Below are 21,236 nucleotides of genomic sequence, written 5' to 3' on the forward strand. Positions count from 1 at the left end.
GGTGGTTTAAATAGATTCCCGGGCCACACGTCCCAAGTGATCTGGCCCTGAAATCTGCATTTTAAGAAATGGCTCAGACTCACCTTAAAGGCCAGGGACTTCAGTGGCAGAGAAGCTGAGTCCCTTCCAGCCAGCTGTAAGCTGCTTTCAAGCAGGGGCTGGATTTGGGCTCTTGCTCCCTGGGGTGACGTTCCTGATAATCATACTAGCTGTGTGACTCCACCAGGGCAGCGGCATCACCTTCCCACTTTGTAGATGGGGAAACTGAATCTTGCCTGAGGCACCTGGGTAGTGGCAGAGTCAGGGTTTGAACCCAGGTCTGGCTGCACGATCTAGACTGCTTAGCTCACCCCCATCCCACCCGCACCAAATCAGATCCTGGTTGCTCTCTGTCCCTATAACCTTTTAGTGCTAAGGGACCAAGTGATCCCCTCATCCTGCTGAGCCCCCTGCAGGGAACACACTCTCATGCCCACTGCTGCAAAGTCCCCTGGGCTTCCGGGGACGCTCCCCCGGTTGATGTATTGCCCGCAGCAGAGCTTGTTTGCCTGATATATATTGAGCTGTTGGGTTTCCAAGTTAGTGCCTACAGTTTCACCAGCTGTCACCCCGGGGAGGCCAGCCATCCTTCATTCGCACCTTCTCTGCAGCCCCGAGGGCTCCAGCAGGCTCGCAACAGAACCCTGTCCACCCCCTTCCCTCCCTGCCCCACCTGGGCTCCTGGATTTTCTTTGGGGAGAGGAATGGTCGTGCCTCCCCCTGGCTTTCCTGCTGGCAAACAGATGGTGTTTCCTGATGGGAGGAGGTGCAGGTGCCTCATTCAGCTGCAGCCACAAAGCCAGTGCTGGGCAGGGAGGATGGGGGTGGTAGATGCAGGGTCTTCTTGCTGAGAAGAGGCTGGGATGGGTCTCACCCCTTTCTCCATGCGTCTAGAGGAAATTCCTTGGCTCTGTGGCCATTTCTGTTTCCATCTGAGATCCTGAGTAGGACCTGGGGTGACCCTCACATCCAGTTGCTAGGACGGGGCTCTCTGCTTCACCTCTACTTTCTCTCTGGATGTTTCATTCCCTGCTGTATTAGTCAGGCTCTCCAGGGAAACAGAACCATTGACTTGTGCAGTTATGGATGCTGAGAAGTCCCAGGATCTGCAGTCGCCAGGTTGGAGACCCAAGAGAGCCGACAGACAAAGGGGCTGGTGGTCCATGTTCTAGGCCACAAGCCACAGGCTCCGGAGCTAAGGAGATCCAGTGTTTCAGCTTGAGTCAAAGGCCAGGAAGGACCAGTATCATAGCTCCCAAACTCAGGGTAAAGAGTTCCCTCTGTCTCAGCCTCTCTGTGCTATTCAGCTCTTCAGAGGACAGTCTGGGACCCAGCCACATGACAAGGGCCACATGCTTTACTCAGTCTGCTGATTCAGGTGTTCGTCTTGTCCTAAAACACCCTCACAGACATGCCCAGGGTCATGTTTATCCAAATGTCTGGGTGCCCTGTGACCCAGCCAAGTCCACTCGAACTTAAAGCGTCAGTGAAATTAGCCATCACACTCACGTTCCAAGCTCCTGGGATTGCTGGCTGCTCCCTTTACGTTGTGCTCTGAGGTGTCACCTACTGGAAGCAGAATTGCTGAGACCGGGGTGATTTCAGGTCTCATGGGGATGGCACAGTCTTGCTAAAGAGCAATGCATTTCTCCATCCCCAGCATTTCAGTTCAGTTCTCCAGGACCTCAAGCTGGGTGGGGCTGCAAAATGATGCTAGACTTTGGAATCTGCAGAGGTGAAATTCACACACTGGTTCTCTCTTCTTAGCTGTGCAACCATGAGGGAGTCAGTTAACCTCTCTGATCTTGATTTTTCTTCTATGAAATGGGGATGCTCATACGCCAGCATTGCAGGCTGGTGTGATGGTAACAAATGACAGATAAAGCACCCTGGCCACATGGTGGGTGCTAGATAGCATGCTGTAATTACCCTCATGGGTGTCAGTTTCTGCACTGAGCTCACAGAACTTTTGCCCTCAGCCTCTGCATATTGCTTTTGCTCTAATTCTACCAGCTTGTTTCTGATGCTTCTCCAGTCTCCTGACCTGAAATCAAGTACCCAAGTCTTGGGGAAGGGTTTGGGATTCTGGGTGACAGGCACAGGGCCAGGGCGGGCATCTGGAGAGTGACAGATCCTCAAGAGATGGAGGGAACGTCAGGACTTAGGACAGTGGGACCCAGGAGGCACGGAGACCTCTTCCTCTCCCCCTCCCGTCTCCACTTTGGATGAGCGGGATGCCGTGGTATAACCAGGAGGCAGAGACCAAGGGTCCCGCCTTCAGCACATCACAGGTAAATGGAATTGTTCAACTCAAAATATTTCGCTGGGATCTTCTGTCTAAGACTCTCAACCCAAGGGTTAGAGAATCACAGGCCCCGAGATGTTCAAGGACCCAACCTGAGCCATGGAGACAAAACACCCTGAGTCAGGAGGAAAAAGCTGATTAGCTCCTAATTGCTGTTAAATTATATATACATATACGTATTTTAAGTTGAATCTGCATGTCTAATGTGATTTTTTGATTACATTTTAATAGTCTGGCTGGGATGGGGGAATGGAGAAGGAAGGTTCTGGCATCCTTTCCCAAAGGAGGAAACTTATTGATAGGGCGGCAGAGAGGCTTTGGCTAGTGCCACATCCGGGGACCACTCAGGAAAAGAGCAAGCTCCCCGGGGGCCTGGTGGTGTTGCTCTGCCTCCAGCCAGAGCCCCATCTGTCCAGAGGGACAAGTCCATCTGCCTTGTGACTTGCGCAATGCTTTCCTCTTAGACTTTAAAAATAGCTTTCCTGTTTGGGCTCTTTGGATCCACATGCCATCTTCTCCAGGCCTTAGAATCTGGTGGTGGAGGAAGATGAAAAGTTCCAGCCCAGAGACCTGGCCCTGCCTCTGCCCCGGTGACCTTGGACATTCTGACTTCCTCCCCGCTGGGTCTCAGTACCCCTGTGTGTGAAATAAAGGCACTGGACTAGATAAGCCCCGAGTCTTTGGGTCCAGTGAGCGACGATCTACTTCCAGTCCTTTTAGGCCTCCTCTCTCCGAGTCAGGGGAGCCAAGAGGCCCCACACTCCTTTGCCCACTGAGCATCTGCCAGTCTCCATGTCCATTTTCTTGCTGGGTTCCCTCCTGCTCCAACCCAAGCCAGCTCTCCTTGGACTTTCTCCTTGGAGGACAGAGTCCTCCTCCCATGCCCATTATAGTAACTCCTCAAAGAGTAGAAGGCTGGTAGCAAATCCCTTCCACACACACACACATTCTATTTTTAAATAACATTTATTTCTGATTCTAAAAGTAAGGCTGTACCTGATCATTGCGGGAGAATTGGAAATAGACAAGTATAAAAGAAAAATGAAAATCACCCATAATCCTTCCAAACAGTGATAACCACTATTAATGGGTTTTATTTAAATACACACATATGGGGCTTTTTTTCTTCCTGTTATAGAATTAGGATTTTGCTGCAGATGTAGCTTCAGGTCACCCAAAAGCTGGCCTCAAACCTGAGTGAAGTTGTTCTTTCTCAGACTCCCAGGGCTGCTGTTCCCTTGTAGGCGGCCCACTTGGGTTTGCGGCCCCCAAGTGGACCCAGAGTTTGAATTTTGACTATCTCTGAGTGAGTGTGTGTGTGTGTGTCTGTGTGTGTGTGTGTAAGAAAGAAACACAGAGGCAGCATGAAAAAGAAACAGGAAACAGACAGACAGAGGGACAGACAGGGAGAGAGGGTGCTGATCACACCCACTGTCATGGAGCCCAGAGTCCTGCTCCCTGTGTCGGGCACAGCTGCAGCGGGGCTACCCTTGTTCCTTCCCATGGAGCAGCTGCAGCGCCTCGCTGAGCTAATCCATTCCCATCACTTGAGAAGGGAAAGCATATTTACAATCTGCTGCCCGGCCTGCCCTCCTGCCTGCAGGGGCCTGAGGAGGCGGTTGCAGCTGGGGCCAGGTGACACAGCCCGGCGTGACAGGGTGGAGGGCCTGTGAGGTAGCACCTGCCCTTCTTGGGCCACAGACCGGGAAGAGACAATGCTGGGAGTCTGGGGCTTCTTAGAGACCTGGGGGTGTCACAGCTGGAGGGACCAGGCCTGCCACCTTCTCACTTTGAGACGGGGCCCCAAGAGAGGACCAGGGCCACACAGAGAGTTGGTGGCAGAGACGGGCTGGGGGATGTCAGTGGACCATGTGTGGTGTGACTCCCCACGTGGCTGCTTTTCATTTTGGGGGTGACTGAGGAGGCAGGGATGGGAGTAACAGACTAAGAATTCATCAGGTCCACCTCACATGCTTCCAGATACTTCCAAACCCAGATGGAGCTGTCCCCTCTGGTGACTCACTGTCCCTTCTGTGCAAAGGGGAAGTTTTGAGAATGTCTAACCCAAGATCATCAGAGACTCCTTTCTTTCACTCAACACCTACCTGGCAAACACTGACCACCTCTCCCAGGAGGGTGGGTTTTTTTTCTGGTATGGAGAATTGACCCCAGGACCTTTGCACTGAGTTATATCTGCAATCCTTTTTATTTTAAGACAAGGTCTCCCTAAGTCACCAAATTGCCCAGACTGGGCTAGAACTTGTGATCATCCTGCTTCAGCCACCTGAAGTGCTGGGATTACAGGTGTGCACTATCACACCTGGCTTCCAGGAGTTTTTAAGGCCACACCCTGCTCCCTTGGAGCCCATGTCCCCTGGCTATGGCTCTCTCACTGGAAGGTGGCCTGGCTCTCCCAAGTTTCTGCTCATGGGAGTCCCCCAAATGCTGTCGGCAGGGCCTGGCATCACTTATATGGACCAGGGCTCCTCGAAGCAGATACTGCTCCTGTGTGCCCACCACAGTGACACGTGACCGCCTTTGTGCTGTGCTCCTGGAGTCTGTGGCTCAGGAGGGGACTCCGTGGTATCTGGGCCTTGCCTGGGAAAGCATGGCGCCGGGGTCACTCCGTGACTGGGCTGGGACCACCTGCAGGTGGTGTCACTCACATGTTCACACCCCAAGGTGGCTGACCTGGCTGCAGCTGGTCTCCAGGCAGGCATCCCCCAGCATGGCACAGGGCTCCCAGCATCAGTGTCCCAAGAGAGCAGAGCGGAAGCTGCATCTCTCTTTATCCCTATTCTCAAGGCCTCAGGGCAGCGTGCCCACCGTAGACCCAGACTGGGGGGAGGAATGTGCGAAAGTCTCATCAGCAGACAGCATGTGACACAGGAGACACTGGCGTGGCATCTTGGGAAAAAGCAGTCGGCTGTGTGAATCCTTTTGGAGTTCACTGCCTTTGAGGGCAGGGGACATAGAGGATAGAATAATAAATGCTATCCTTTCTCATGCATAGACCTACGAGGCACCACACTCAGTCTGCTGTTTATACCAGTCTTCCGACCTCCTCTATGGTGGGTACTGTTGTCTCTATTCTGCAGATGGGAAGATCGAGGCTCAGGAAGGTTACACTGCCCGCTTTAAGTCACACTGGCTGGGATTTGCATCCAAGTCTGCTGGCCTCTAAAGCCGTAGCCCTTAACATCCAGCTGCACACCTCTTCCAAAGTAAGTTTGCCCCCAGGCAGAGTGTGCTGAGGGAGGTAAGAAGTTTAGACAGACAGCTGTGGGGCTCAGATCTGGGAAGGCTTTTTGACAGAGGTGACCCTGAGCAAAGCCCTGAAAGATGAATGAGATCTGGGGACCTCTGGAAGAAGGTGGCAGAATCTGGAGAAGCAGCAGTGCAATAAAGCGGCCCCACATCGCCCAGGGAAGGCTGCTGCAACCCAGAATCCCGACCTTTGACCCCCACATACCGCAGCGCACTGGACAGTGTTCTCCCTCCAGGGCAGGCGGAAGCGGGGATGGGATGGGCTGACTTGGTCCCCGGACAAGGTGTAAAATAGGAAGTTCATCATCTCATTGGTAAGAACCTTGCCTATTATAGGAGCAGTTCCTACCCCTTCCAGGACTCTCTCTTTCAAAAGTGGACCCCTCCTCTCCCACCCACCCTGGGAAACCCCGTCTCGGTCACTCTGCTTCTCTTTTTGTTTTTGTTTCCCTCTTTGGATCTGTCTCTCCCCATCCCCCAGCTGCTCTGCTCTCCTGTTTCTCCTCTTTCCATCTGTCTCTGTCTCGAATCTCTCCAATGTCTGTTCCCCTTCCCTGGTTCCCTTCGCCCTCTCTTCCTCACTTTCTCTGGACTGACAGCAGCCCCCTCTCTTCCAGGACAGACCGTCTAATTGAAATGGAGCACCCCAGAGCATGTTAATAGGAAAGGCAGCATTAATTAGCTAGCTCTGGCATAATTAGCTCCCTCCTCTCGCTGCCTGGCATCTAACTGGATAATGAGCATCTCTCCGTCCGAACAGAAGGAGGCAGGCAGGACAAGGGGACAGGCCATGCTGGAGATGCCAGAAGGTGTCCTGCCTTTGGGCCACCCCCCTGGAGTCCTCAGGCTGCCCAGTCGTGCCCTCTCCTGCCAGCCAACCCCCCCACCGCTCATGCACAAATCTCAGGGAGGCAGATGCCCAGCCCCTGCCCATGCCCAAAGGTTTGACGTTGCTGGAGCTGCATAATAAGTGGTCTGAGCCTGACAAGGGCTGCAGCTGCAGCATCCAGAAGGGGCGGGGAGCTACTGAGGGCTGGAGCAAAGCTATGACTGGCGCCTCGCCCTGGCACAGCCTCCTGGGCAAAGGCTGAGCACGTTACAGTCTCCAAAGGGGAGGAAAGAAATCTGCTTCTGTGGCAGACAGTACCTAATGTACTGGAGACTGCAGGGTACTGCCACCTCTGACCCGGAGATCCTGTGAGGAAGGAATGGCTGCCTCTGTCCTGTAGATGATGACTTACTGTCTTGCCCATAATCACACTGCTAGGACCCAAACCAGGGTGTGTCATCCAAATACCACGTCCTTTCCTTTCTACTGTGGTACTACTTCCTGAAGGTACTTACAGCTGCTCACTATATAAAAGCAGTTGCTGTGGAATCCGCTTTGACAGTGGCCTTGAGTTCTAAAGTCAGAATGCAGCAAAAATTAGAAAATCATCTGTAGGCAAATTCTTCTCATAAGGGTCTCTTTCTTACACAAGAAGAAACGTTTTGTGTGTGTGTGTGTGTGTGTTTGTGTGTGCGCGCGCCCGCGCGCGATTGGGCTGTAATTCTTTTTCTGTGGCCTTGAAAGCCAAGATCTAGTTGGGAGAGATGATGAGGAAATAACAGGATTTTTCTTTCTGTTTGGTGCCCTCGTGTTCCAATTCAGTAGCATTGGATGCCTGCTTGGTGGTGTTCCATCACTGTATTCATGTCTGTTAGAGGGGGCAGGGTCGGTGCCAGGGTTGGGACCACGAGCTCTCTCCCTGCCCTCTGTCCAGCTGTGACCCTCTCCCTCTCCTGTAGGCTATGGACTCAGAAGATGACCCCCTGCTGCAGGACGTGTGGCTAGAGGAGGAGCAGGAGGAGGAAGAAGCCACGGGGGAAGCCTTTAGGGGGACTCAGAAGTCAAGGGCCCGTCCTAGGGCAGGCGGCCAGTGTTGCTGGCGGCGCTGGACCCTTCCGTCCCGGCCCCCAGCCTCGGGTTTCTGGAGCACCCTGGGGTGGGCCTTCACCAACCCGTGCTGCGCTGGGCTAGTGCTCTTCCTGGGCTGCAGCATCCCCATGGCCCTGTCGGCCTTCATGTTCCTCTACTACCCGCCGCTGGACATCGACATCTCTTACAACGCCTTTGAGATCCGCAACCACGAGGCCTCGCAGCGCTTTGATGCCCTGGCTTTGGCGCTCAAGTCCCAGTTTGGATCCTGGGGCCGCAACAGACGGGACTTGGCAGATTTCACCTCCGAGACTCTTCAGCGCCTCATCTCAGAGCAACTGCAGCAGCTCCATCTCAGCAACCGCTCGCGCCAGGCCTCCAGAGTCCCACGCGCTGTCCCCGCGGCCACCTGGGACACCTCTGCAGCCCAAGAGCCAACGGCCAATCGGAGCGGGTGTCTTCGGCGTGAGGCCCCACCCCCGAAGGTTCTAGTGACCAACCAGAGTAACACTTTGAGGGATCCGCCTACAGACAGTAATGCGTGGCACCAGCCTAGCGCTGCGCCCCCTGTGGCTGCAGCGACCAATCAGAGTCGTGCCCGCCGGGGTGCCTCGCGCTGGGACTATTCTAGGGCCTATGTGAGTGCCAACACCCAGACGCACGCACACTGGCGCATCGAGCTCATCTTCCTCGCACGCGGCGATGCAGAGCGCAACATTTTCACTAGTGAGCGGCTGGTCACGATCCACGAGATCGAGCGCAAGATCATGGACCACCCAGGCTTCCGGGAGTTCTGCTGGAAACCCCATGAGGTGCTCAAGGACCTGCCACTAGGCTCCTACTCCTACTGCTCCCCACCCAGCTCACTCATGACCTACTTCTTCCCCACCGAGAGGGGTGGCAAGATCTACTACGATGGCATGGGCCAGGACCTGGCTGACATCCGGGGTGAGTAGATTCCGGTGGGTCCGGGCGGGCCTTGGGTCTCGGAGTCTGGCCAGTGAGCTCTGCCAGGCTGGAGCTGAGAGCTGGCCATAAGGTGAGGGCAAGGGGAGAAAGGGCTGGGAGGGTGCAGGCAGGACTAGGGGTGAGCAGTGCGAGGGGAAGGCAGGATGTTGAGGGTTATGTTGTGGCCAGAGGGAAGGAAAGTATGACGTGGAGCTTGGCCACAAGGCTGGCTAGAGGAAAAACCAGGGATCTGGTAGGAGCTAGACAGAAGAGAGCCTGGGGTTGAAGGAAGAGGGGTTAGTTGTAGGTGAATGAGGGACTGGGCTGGAGGAGTGGTGGGATAGGGCCAGAGAACAGTTGTGGGAGCTGGGGCAGGGTGTGGGCAGGCAGAACCCTGAGAGAGGGCACTGGACTAGGATGTAGAAGGTAGAGTTACAGGAGCACAGAGACCGAGAACCAGGTTGGGTTCAAAGTGGAATGAGCTGTCTGAGACGCCGGGTCTGGGGGCGACACTTTTCCTAGAAAACCTAGTGTAGGTTCTTTAAACCACCATCACTGTGCCCCCTTGGGGATCCACAGGCACCCTGAGTAGGAGTTTCCCAGCTCCTTGGGTAGGGGTGAGGTGGTGGGGAAGGGTGATGCTGAGCTCTTTGGGCCTCACCCTACCCCTGCAGGCTCCCTAGAGCTGGCCATGACACACCCTGAGTTCTACTGGTACGTGGACGAGGGCCTCTCTGCTGACAACCTGAAGAGCTCCCTCCTGCGCAGCGAGATCCTGTTTGGAGCGCCCCTGCCCAACTACTACTCTGTGGATGATCGCTGGGAGGAGCAACGGGCCAAGTTCCAGAGCTTCGTGGTCACCTACGTGGCCATGCTGGCCAAGCAGTCTACTAGGTAGGAAACGTAGTCCCACCCAGGGTGTCCCTGCCCCTGTGCGTACCAGAGCACAGCTGTCTGGTTTCCAGGTGACTCTTATTCGTAAGCTCCAGATCTCCTTCCCAACAGTCTTTTCCCTGGAAAGTCTTTCTTCCCAAATCAGAGCCAGAGCCAGGTACATCTGCGCTTTCCGCCCTGACAAGTGAAAGTCCCCTTTTTTTTGATCAGTGCTAATGGTTAGTGAACATGACTGCTTATAAGGGAGGTCAGTGATTCCAGATCTTTTGCCTTGAAGTGCTTGGGTATTGATTTTCTCCTGAGATGGTGCTAGAAGCTCATTGGCCAAGGAGAAGGAGTTTTCTCTGCCTCTAATATCCAGGGAGACAGTGAGCAAGTCACTTCATTTCCCTTGACCTCAGTGTCCCTGCTTGTGAAATGGGGACCATGATCTGATAGCTTGGTGATTAGGAAGAGATGAGCTAACAGACGTGAAGGTGCTTTGAGGTGAAAGTGCTTTAAGGTGTTATACCTGGGAATACAGTCAGCTCCTCCCCTCTGGGACAGTCCTGCTGGGTAATAACTCCAATGTGTTCCAGTCCCAGCCCTGACAGGCCAGGCCCAGGAGGAATCATTCTGCCTAAAATACCCTCATTCCTCTCATTGCTCATCATTGTACTGATCAATCACTACCATAATCCAAGCTGTTTATTGAGCACTTACTCTGGATCACAGACTGTTCACAGCCCTTTATATATGCCCTGTCATTTAATTCTCACCCCATCCAAAGGAGATGGTTGCTATTATGATTATCACTGTATGGAAATTGAGGTGCAGCACAATTAAGTTGTCCAAAACCGTCAAGCTCATCAGTGGTGGAATGGGACTCATGTGCAGGCTTTTGAATCCACAGCCCTCGCCCCTTGAGTTTTTACGCCAATTGATGCATTAGGAGATTACACCCTGCCCTGCTTCTTTGACAGGCAAATTCCTGTTCATCTGTTAAGATCCAGCTTTGGGCTGTTTTTCCCTGAGGATCGATTGACTCTCACCTTTCCTATTTTCACTGTCCCCTTCCTTCTCCCCAAGGGAGACAAGGAAGAGCATACACAGACGTTGGAGTTAGGTATCTCTGGGATCAGATCCCAGTTACTCCTTTCTTAGTGTGGGCATTTCCATGAGCAGTGTCACTTCTCTGAGCTCCAGTTTCATCCTAGCACTTGTCAGCTTGTGTTTTAGTTTTAACTCAAAGCGCAGTCCTCAAGTCAGCAACATCAGCATTATCTGCAAGATTGTTAGGCGTGCAGAATCACAAGCCTTTCCCGGAACTGCAGTATCTCCAGGCGAGTTGCACTTTAAAGTTTGAGAAAGGTCTGGTTTAATTATCTGTCACAATAGAATGTGAGTTTGTTGAGGTCTGGGATTGTTTCGGGCACATTCCTATAGGTCTAGCCTCAGTACAGGCAACCCCCTTACTCAGGATTTATCTGACAATGGATGAGCAGTGGTGCCTCAGGGAAAGACAGCTGAGAGGGGCTGATGGTACAAGGATCTTCAGGGTTTTAGATACTGGCAATTATTTCTGCCTTCAGTGTTCAGCTACTGAAACAAAATCTCTGGCCTTAGGGAAAAAGCCAGTCTTTCCTCTTCCTTCTTCCTAGAGCTTCATAACAGTAGTGACAGCCAGGGCCCTCATGGATTTGATGTTAATGCTGCCTTTTGGATGAACACAGTCTTTTTTATTATCCTATTATTGGTGACCCAAGAAATGGTAACACATACCTTGACTTAATATTGAATAACACAAATTACTTCCTGATAATGCTGGAATCCTAGAAGACCTTCTCTGCATTTATTCTTCTTCAGCCTATTGTGTTTTTGTTGTGTGCATTTTAATTCTATATACATTGGAAACCCCACAGGACGTTGCATTATTGTAGAGAGTCTGTATTCATTTCTATTTGTTCACGTATTTACCTTTCTTGTTGTTCGTCATGGCTTTCTACAATTTTACATTTCCCTCTGGGATCATTTTCCTTGTGTCTGAAGAACTCTCTTTAGTATTCTTTTAGTACAGGTTTGCCAATGATAAATTCTGTTTTATTTGCCTAGAAAACATCTTTATTTTACTTCCACTTTTGAAGTCTGTTCTTGGTGGTATTGAGTTATAAATTGGCAGTTATTTTCTTTTGATATTTTAAAGATGTCGCCCCAGTGTCTTCTAACTTCCATCCTTTCTGCAGAAAAGTCAGCTGTAAATCTTTTAGTTGTTCTTTTAAATGACTATCTTTTATCCTCTGGTTTAAGATTTCTCTTTGTCTTCAGATTCACTAGTCTTTCTATGGAGAGTATTGGAATGGTTTTCTTTGTATTTGTTGTGCTTGAGTCACAGAACTTCTTAAGCCTCTAAGTTGATTATTATAATCAGTTTTAGAAACTTTCTTTCTTTTTTTTTTTTTTTTTGGTACTGGGGATCGAACTTGGGACCTTGCGCTTGTGAGGCAGGCACCAGAACCACTGAGCTAGATCCTCGGCAGTTTTAGAAACTTTCTATTATTGCTTCAAATATTGCTTCTCCCTTGATCTCTGTAGCTCTTTTGGGGACTATGGTCCCATCTGTCTTTTCTAGGTTTTATCTATCTTTTTCCTTTCTATCCTTTGGTTTAAGCATTCCCGTTCACTAATCCTGTACTCTATTATGTCTAATCTGTCATTTAATGTCTGTTGAAATTTAATTGCTAATGTTCTGTTTTTCTGTTGAAAATTTCCACTGGTTCTTTGTTATAGATCTGAATCACTAGTAAAATTTTTCATATTTTACTTTTTTGTACAGAGTCTCCCCTCTGTTCTTAAATATATTAATTACAGTTACTTTAAAGTTCTTATCAGGTAACTTCAACCTATGGATAATCTGTGGGTTTGCTTCTGTGGTCTGTTCTCTCACTTGGTTTTTAGTCATGTTGTCTTGCCTGTGGGTAACCTGATAGTTTTTATTGCATGTTGAACATTTTGTATAAAAACCAAAGAAATCGAAGTGATGTTCTTCCCTCCACAGAAAGTTCATCCTTCCCTTCTCTAGGTTGGTAGCTGTGTGACTGATCACCTTCACTACAGGAAGTCAAGGATCGTTTGCAGACCTAAAAGTTCTCATTGTACCTCTAGTTTGCTCCAGGTTCTCCAGGATTTTCAACTGAGAGCCTGGTGTATTCTGCAGAGTCCTTTCCCATGACATGTTGCAAACTTAGTTTTTATTTCTCAAAGCTACTTACAGAACTCCACTCTGCTTTTCCCTGAGGCTTTCTGCTTGGGAATTTTTAGCTTCATGCCCCTTACAGCCCAGTCTTTCAGCAAAAGTGTTGAGGGAAAAGCTAGCCATGCATCCTACCAGTTTGCACATCTCTGCCCAAAGCTCTGCTAATTTATTTGACTCCAGGCCAAGATTTGTAGTCTTTTGCCCATGTTCAGAAGCAGCAGATGCTGCCAAGATAAAAGTGACCATACAAAGGAAGCTTACCTTTCTTAGGTTCTTCAGTTTCTGGAGACTTAGCCTCCTAGTTCTTATTACTTTAGCAACTCTGCTGTCATGAGACAAATAATTTCTGAGTTTTATCTAGCTTTTTGGTATCATCACTCCTCAGGTTCTATATCCTCAGATTAAACAAATCATGGATTGAAAATATAAAGTTAAAAATGTATCTGCACTAAACATACAGATTTTTCTTGTCCTTTCCTAACTAATATACTCTAACAATTATTTACATAGTATTAACATTTTATTAGGTATTGTAAGTGATCTACAGATGTTAAGATAGTATAAAGTATATGGAAGGAGATATGTAGGTTATATGCAAATACTACACCATTGTATACAAGCACATTGAGCATCCATGGATTTTCATTTTTGAGGGGCTTCTGGTCCAGTGCTCCATCAAGAGGGACAGCTGTAGTTCTACGCAAGGATTCTAGCCTTCCATGAGCTGTTCTTTTCTACTTGAGAATAAATGTTTGGGCTCGTGTATTTTTATAGCTGAGAACTAAGACAAGACTTGGAACCTGGACAGCGCTTTATAAAGCTTCACAAATTAATGTGTAAATGAATAATGATTGATTTAACTCTCAGTTTTCTACTCGAATGAAAGAACAATTAAGCTGTTTAATTCAACAAAGTGGGTAATCCAGAGATCTTTTCTACTTGGCTTTTATATGTCCTGTTCATGTTTTTAACAACTTTATTGAGGTATAATTGACACACAACCAGCTGCAAATACTTAACTTTACAATTTGATTAGCTTTGACACATATATATATACCACAAAATTGTTGTTGCAATGGAGGTAGTGAACATACCCCCCTGGGTGCTATAGCACACATCTGCAATCCCAGCTCTAGTTGAGAGGTTGAAGCAGGAAGATTGCAAGTTCAAGCCCAGTCTGAGTAACTTCGCAAAACCTATCTCAAACATTTTTTGGCGGCGGGTACCAGAGATTGAACTCAGGACCTTGCGCTTGCAAGGCAGGTGGCAGAACCACTGAGCTAAATCCCTGGCCCCTGAACATTTTTAAATCTTAAAAAAGGAGTTGAGAGTTAGCTCAATCATAGACCACTTGGCTACCATATGCAAGGCCATGGGTTCAGTCTGCAGTAACACACACACACACACACACACACACACACAGAATCATATCTATCACCTCCAGTGTTTCTTCATATCCCTGTAATTGGTCCATCCTTTCTCCCAACACCCACCCTAAGTTGCCACTCTCAGTTTTCTGTCATTATATATTGGTTTTCATTTTCTGCAGTTTTACATAATTTGCATGATACAGCATGATACTCTTAATTGGCTTGGTACTCTTTTGGGTTTGGGGGTTTTTTTGGGGGGGAGGGTACCAGAGATCGAACTCAGGACCTTGCACTTGCAAGGCAGGCAGTGGCACTACTGAGCTAAATCCCCGGCCCGGCATGATACTCTTTTGATTGGCCTCTTTCATTCCATCTAATTAATTTGAATTGTGTCCATGTGGTTGCATGTACCAACAACTCTTACTCTTTTTTGAATTCTGAATCTATTCCATTGTTTGGAGATGCCACATTTTGTTCATCTGCTCAACTCTTGATGGCTAGTTGGGTTGTTTCCAGGTTTAGCTATTACAGATAAAGCTGCAAAAGACATTCATATACAAGCCTTTGTGCAGACATGTACTTTCATTTTTTTCTTAAATACCTAGAAATGAAATAACCCAGTCATATAGTAGACATTTGTTTAATGTTCTAAGAAACTACAAACTCTTTTCCAAGTTGATTGTCCCGTTTATATTCCCACCCGTAGTAGTGTAGGAGAATTCCACTTGTGCATTCTAACACCTGGCATGGTCAGTGTAAAACATTGTAGGTATTCTAATAGGTGTATAGTGGCATCTCATTGGTTTCAGTTTGCATTTTCCTAATTACTAGTGATGTTGAACATCTTTTCACATGCTTATTTATATCTGTTTATCTTCTTTGGTGAACTGTCTTTGCAGAGCTTTAAATTCTTTTTGTGTGTGGTACAGGGGGTTAAACTCAGGACCTTCACACTGAGTTACATCCCCAGCCCTTTTCTTATATTTTTTATTTTGAGACAAGGTCTTGCTAAGTTGCTAAAATGTCCAGGCTAGGTTCAAACTTGTGATCCTCTTGCTTCAGCCTCCCTTGTGCTGGGCTTATAAGTGTGTGCCACTTTGCCTGGCTATATTTGCCCATTTTAAAATTGGGTTTACCAGGGATTTACCTCAGTGGTTCTGGCGCCTGCCTCGCAAGTGGAAGGTCCTGAGTTCAATCCCCGGTACCAAAAAATAAATAAATAAATGAAATAAAATAAAATAAAATTGGGTTTTACAGTTAATACTATCATTTCAGGTTAATCTTTGTATATAGTGCAAGATATGGACTGAAGTTTATTATTGTTATATGAATATTGTAATTTTTCCAGTAGCATTTCTTGAAAAGATTATTCTCTTTCCACTGAATTTCCTTTGTACCTTAGATGTACCTTGTCATTTAAATGTGGGTCTATTTCTGGACTTTCTATTCTATTTCTGTCTGCACACTCGAATAACATGGCCTTGATTACTGTAGCTTTATACCAGCTCTTGAAATCAATGTTAGGCCTCCAACTTTGTTCTTTTTTGAAGTTGTTTTAGTTATTCTAGAACCTTTGCATTTTCATATGAATTTTGGAATCAGTGTGGTTCTACTAAAAAAACGCAAAGAAGTCTACTGGGATCTTGAGGATGATTGTATATAATCCATAGATCAATTTGAGAAGTGATATCTCAATAATAAGTCTTAGGACTCATGAACATAGTATACCTGATGTCTTCATCAGGTTTATCCCCAAGCATTTAATATTTTTGTTATTGTAAATGGTGATTTTAATTTTAGCTTCCAACTGTTAAATTCCTACTACGTAGAAATATAGTTTATTGTGTGTCCTATAACCTGGCTGATTTACTTACTAGTTCTAATGGGTTGCTTTTTGTTTGTTTTGCTTTGTTTTTGTAGATTCCTTTGGATTTTTTTTTTTTTACATAAAATCATGTCTTCTGCTAACGAAGACAATTTGCTTCTTTCTTTTTTTTTTTTTGTTTTTTTTTGGTATCGGGGATCGAATGCTTCTTTCTTTCTAATTTAGATGCCTCTGATTTATTTTCTTGTATTATTGCACTGGCTAGTACCTCCAGTACATTGTGGGGGGGGGTTGTTTTGTTTTTTGTTTTTGTACTGAGGATCAAACTCAGAACCTTGTGCTTGCCACGCAGGTGCAGCACCACTGAGCTACATCCCTGGTCCTCCAGTACAATGTTGAATGAAGTAAGCTTTGGTGATTCAAGTCCTTTATGGAATTATCCATTTCATTTATATTCAAAATTTTTGGTATAAAACATTCATAATATTCTATTATCTTTTCAATATTTATAAAAACTAGTGATTTCACCACTTTCATGTGAGTTTTCTCTCTTTTTTGTTTTCTCTTTTTATCATGCTGTTTGGCTGGAACTTTATCATTTTTATTGATCTCAAAACTATATTTTCATTTAATTTATTTCTTGTTTTCTGTTTCATTGATTTCTACTCTAATCTTCAGTATTCCCTTTCTTCTGCCTACTTTGCACTTAATTTTCTATTGTTCTGCTGTCTTAAAACAGAAGCTCAAAGGGGCCGAAGATTTAGCTCAGTGGTTCTGCCACCTGCCTGGTAAGCGTAAGGTCCCAAGTTTGATCCCTGGTACCAAAAACAAACAAACAAACAAACAAAAACAGAACCTCAAGTCACTGACTTGAAACCTTTCTTCTATTTATTTATTTAGGTGCTTATTTTTTGTGGTGCTGGGGATTGAACCCAGCACACTATGAACTTTGGGCATACTATGGAAGCACTCTACCACTGAGCCATATCCCCAACCCTCTTCTTTTCTAATACAGATATTTAGTGCTATAAAATTTCCTGTAAGAACAACTGCTTTAACACATCCCACAAATTTTATGTTTTCATATTCATTCAGTGAAAAACATTTCCTATTTCTCCTTTTGATCTCTTCATTGACTCACGTTATTTATTTTATATTGATTTATTTATTTATTTATTTATTGTACTGGGGATCACACTTGGGTCCTTGTGCTTGCACAGCAGGCAGCAAAACCACTGAGCTAAATCCCTGGCCAACTCATGTTACTTAAAGCATGTTGTTAAATTTCCAGATATTTGCAGGTTTTCCAGATGTCTGTCTGTCTCTGTCTCTGCACCACCCCCACCCCCCGCAACCATGCTGATGTTAACTTAAATTCCATTGTGGTCAAAAACATACTTTTTAAGTCCTTTTCCATTTATAGTCTTGTTTTATGGTCCATTTTACCGTCTGCCTTGCTAAATGTTCCCTGAGCACTTGAATAGAAGGTATTCTTCTGTCATTTGGTGAGTGTTCTGTTAGTGTTAATTAGATCGAGTTGGTTGTGTTACTTAAGTATTCTAGATTCTTACTGATTTTGTCTTATTGTTCTAGCAATTATTATAAGAAGGGTATTGAAATGTTCAACTATAATTGTGGGTTTTCTTTTTTTCTGTCCCTTCAGTTTTTGCTTCGGTATGCTGAAGCTAGCTCTGTTATTAGGTGCAAAAACATTAGAATTATTGTATTCTTTTGATGCATTGACACATTTATAATTTTGAAATTACCTTCTTTATCCCTGGTAATATTCTTTGCACTGAAATTTACTTCATTTGTTACTAATATAACCACTTTTTTGACTAATATTAGCATAGTTTATCTTTTTTTCTTTTTGCCTTTTTGCCAATTTCTATCTTTATATTTAAAGTGAAATTCTCAGACCTGGGGATTTAGCTTAGTAATAGAGCACTTGCCTAGCATGTGCAAAGCCATGGGTTTAATCCACAGCACTAAATAAATTAATTAAATAGGCTTCTTATAGGTAGCCTAGTCTTCATTTTAAAAAATCTGACAGTCTCTGCCTTTTAATTGATATGTTTATATTTATTCACATTATTTCCATTCCTGAAATTTTTTGTTCCTTTATGTAGATTCACATTTTCATATGTTGTCATTGGACTTCCTTTAACATTTCTTGTAGTATGGGTTTATTTGTGATTATTTCAGCTTTGGTATATCTAAAAAATATATATTTGGCCATTGTTTTTGAAATATATGTTGGTTGGATATAGAATTTGGGGCAGTTTTCCCAGTATCTGAAATACCACTCCAGCGTCTTCTAACTGGCTTTGCTTCCAGGGAGAAATCTGCTGTTGTCCTTAACTTTGTTCCTCTGTATGTGATGTGTCTCTTTTTCTCAGACTGCTTTTAAGATTTTTCTCTGGGTCCACATTTTTGAGCAGTTGACTTATGATGTGCATTGTTGTTCTCTGATCCCTCTCCTGCTTCTCCCGTCTCCATGTCCTCCCTTCCACCAGCAAAGTCCAGGTCCTCTATGGTGGAACAGACCTCTTTGACTATGAGGTGCGTAGGACCTTCAACAACGACATGCTCTTGGCCTTCATCAGCAGCAGCTGCATTGCCGCCCTCGTCTACATCCTCACCTCCTGCTCAGGTAGGGCCTCCTGTGGCCCATGTGCAGCCACCCCCTTCTCTCCTGCCAGTGTGCTCCTGTCTGGCCAAAGCCTGCATTCTCGAGAGTGCTAGGATAGTCTTGAATGCAGCTTGATGGAGCTGGGCACAGGGCAGCAGGGGTTGTTCGACAGTCACCTGATAACCTTAGGCAGGCAGACAGTGGTCCAGAGGCATATTGGGTGATTCTTCAGAGCCACACCCCAGAATCTTTTGTCTTTGGCCCTTTTTTCCCATGGATGACCTTGTATTGGTGAGCTGGACTCTGTTACAGATTAGTCAGCAGCCTGTTTATATCCTAAGTCAGCTGCCCTTGGCCTCCAGTTTGTTTTCCTCCTCCACCTCCCTCCCATGTTTACTATCCACTTCTTACTGATTTCTGTATGTCCTTGGCACACTCTCTGTTGCCCAAGTGAGCAAGAGATGGTAATGCCTTTACAATGGAAAAGCCATGCAATCATCCATGCCACAAACACTAATTGGACACCAGCCATGTGCCCAGTCCTATAGGGCACTAGGATGCAGCAGTAAACCTAACACAGTTCCTACCCCACAGAACTGCTGGCCACCTAGGTGACAAACACTATATAATGGTCATAGTTCTCCGCTACTAATAAATTTAAGTTCCTAAAGATGAGGTCCCGTGGGCACTCTGACCTCATGTGGCTCTCAGACTTCCTGCCCAGCCCCATCTTTGGACCTGGAAAGCTGAAAACGGCCCCACGCCTGTGACAGAGGGTGCCCAGGTGGCTCAGGGGCAGTGAAGGGGCCTGTGTTCTGCACAAGTCTATCCCACTTCAGGCCCTGAACCTCTTCCTTGCCCAGTGTTCCTATCCTTCTTTGGGATTGCCAGCATCGGCCTCAGCTGCCTGGTGGCGCTTTTCCTGTACCACGTGGTCTTTGGCATCCAGTACTTGGGCATCCTCAATGGAGTTGCTGCCTTCGTGATAGTGGGCATTGGTGAGTCACCTCCCAGGTGTCAGAGATCTAGGGCAGGGCAGAGTGCAGCACTGGGGTTAGAACATGAGTGGTGGGTGAGTGCTTAGCATGTGGTGGGCAGAAAAAGCCAGAAGGAGGTGAGGGTGATAGGAAGGCCCAGGAAGCATGGGCAGGAGGCTGAGATCTGGGAAGGGCTGGGTGGCTGGTCAGGTGGGTCTGTCCATGCCGTGAGCTGAGCAGCTGGCTCTCCTGGTGCCTGACCTCTCCGGCTCCTCCCACAGGTGTGGACGACGTCTTCGTGTTCATCAACACCTACCGCCAGGCTGCGCACCTGGAGGACCCACAGCTGCGCATGATCCATACCATCCAGACGGCGGGCAAGGCCACCTTCTTCACCTCCCTGACCACGGCCGCTGCCTACGCTGCCAACGTCTTTTCCCAGGTGGGAGCCGCCCCTGCCCCATGCTGCTCCCTGACGCTCTGATCCCCACCCCTCCACCTGCCCTGCTGTGACTGGCAGCTGTCACCATTCCCTAATCAGTAGGAAATGAGAATAAAAACAGTCCTCGTGACTGATGACATTAGTGTGACTCCCCCTCTACCACTGGCATTTGATAGTTTCCAGAACTCCTTCGCATTTACTCTCTACCACCCGGGCTTTATTACGGCACCATCCCTATTTTCTAATACAGAAATGGGAGGGCAGAGAGGGAGGGTGACTTCCCCAAGGTCACGCAGCCGGTAGGTGGGAGCCTGGCCATGTCCCCTGACCCTGGCCCCTTGCTTCACATTGTCACCCCTCACACTGATGTCCTCTGGCTGATCCACATGCCTTCTGGCCCCTGGTGCAGCTCAGAAAAGGGGCTAAATTTGGGCTGGGTCCTTGGTACTGAAAGAACCTGAAACACTGGGTCGGCCCCTGCCTCGGAGGACTTTATGGCCTGAGGCCAGAAGCCCACCCAGTGCCCACCTAGAAACCACTGGGTGCTCCAGGCCCATCCTGGAGAACCACATCCAGAAAGCAGGCAGAGCTGGTTCAAGTGCTGCTGCGTGGCTTTGGGCAGGTTGCTTAACCACTCTGGTCTCACTTTCCTCTCCTGTGGATTACTCTGGGAGTGAAGTGAGAAGGCGATGGTGAAGCCATTTCCCAAGTGCAAGCTTGTCAGCCCTTCGGTTCCGTTTTCTCCCCCGTGGCACGTCCCCAGGCAGGCTCCCCCTTCCGTCACTGGGCGTTGCCTTTTCCCGTCCCGCTCTGGTCAGCCTGGTTCCCGGCCCCGTTCTCAAATGACAGCTGTGAGCCCTGGGCCAGGCTTGTCTGGGGCTGGGGCTGCAGGCAGCAGGGGCCCTCCACGCCCTTCCGGCCTGACCAGCCCCTCCCGCCCCCCTCCAGATCCCCGCCGTACACGACTTCGGCCTCTTCATGTCGCTCATCGTGTCCTGCTGCTGGCTGGCTGTCCTCTTCACCATGCCCGCTGCCCTGGGCCTCTGGAGCCTTTACCTGGGCCCACTGGAGAGCTCCTGCTGGGCCAGGTGAGCCAGGCGGCTGCTGCTCAGGAAAGCGGGCAGCTTGCTCAGGGTCGCTCCCTTAATGTAGCAGAGATGGGATTTGACCCGGGCACACCTGGCACCCTTGGCTTCATCGCCGTGGAGATGAGACGCCCCTCTCCCCAGCAGCCTGCAGACACAGCGGGCCCTGTGAAGAGGGCGTGGCAGGGTGGATCAGACCTGCATGCCTGGGGCTGGGGGCATGAGGGAGGGTCTGCAGCTTGGGGGTCCACATCGACGTCCACCTGCCCACAGTGAGCCAGGTGGGCTGGAGGGAGATGAGG

At 48.1% G+C, this 21,236-nt stretch overlaps 1 protein-coding gene across 3 annotated transcripts in view; it reads left to right on the plus strand.

Annotated features, from left to right (window-relative positions):
* Positions 1 to 21,236, plus strand: part of Disp3 (dispatched RND transporter family member 3) — a 48,363-nt gene that overhangs the window by 9,808 nt on the left and 17,319 nt on the right. For 2 of the 3 annotated variants that reach the window (XM_021243525.2, XM_021243524.2), the window contains exons 2-8: positions 5,443 to 5,568; positions 7,400 to 8,477; positions 9,152 to 9,371; positions 18,315 to 18,451; positions 19,294 to 19,428; positions 19,689 to 19,849; positions 20,798 to 20,937. In XM_021243525.2, the coding sequence (XP_021099184.2) occupies positions 5,443 to 5,568; positions 7,400 to 8,477; positions 9,152 to 9,371; positions 18,315 to 18,451; positions 19,294 to 19,428; positions 19,689 to 19,849; positions 20,798 to 20,937 (1,997 nt within the window). The remainder of the gene's footprint in view (positions 1 to 5,442; positions 5,569 to 7,399; positions 8,478 to 9,151; positions 9,372 to 18,314; positions 18,452 to 19,293; positions 19,429 to 19,688; positions 19,850 to 20,797; positions 20,938 to 21,236) is intronic. The other variant, XM_004863581.3, reaches the window with a different exon arrangement.

This window comes from Heterocephalus glaber, unplaced genomic scaffold (assembly GCF_053883595.1).
Source record: "Heterocephalus glaber isolate CG9 unplaced genomic scaffold, H.glaber_assembly_v1.0 deba00001447, whole genome shotgun sequence".
In the NCBI taxonomy this organism is placed as follows: Eukaryota; Metazoa; Chordata; class Mammalia; order Rodentia; family Bathyergidae; genus Heterocephalus; species Heterocephalus glaber.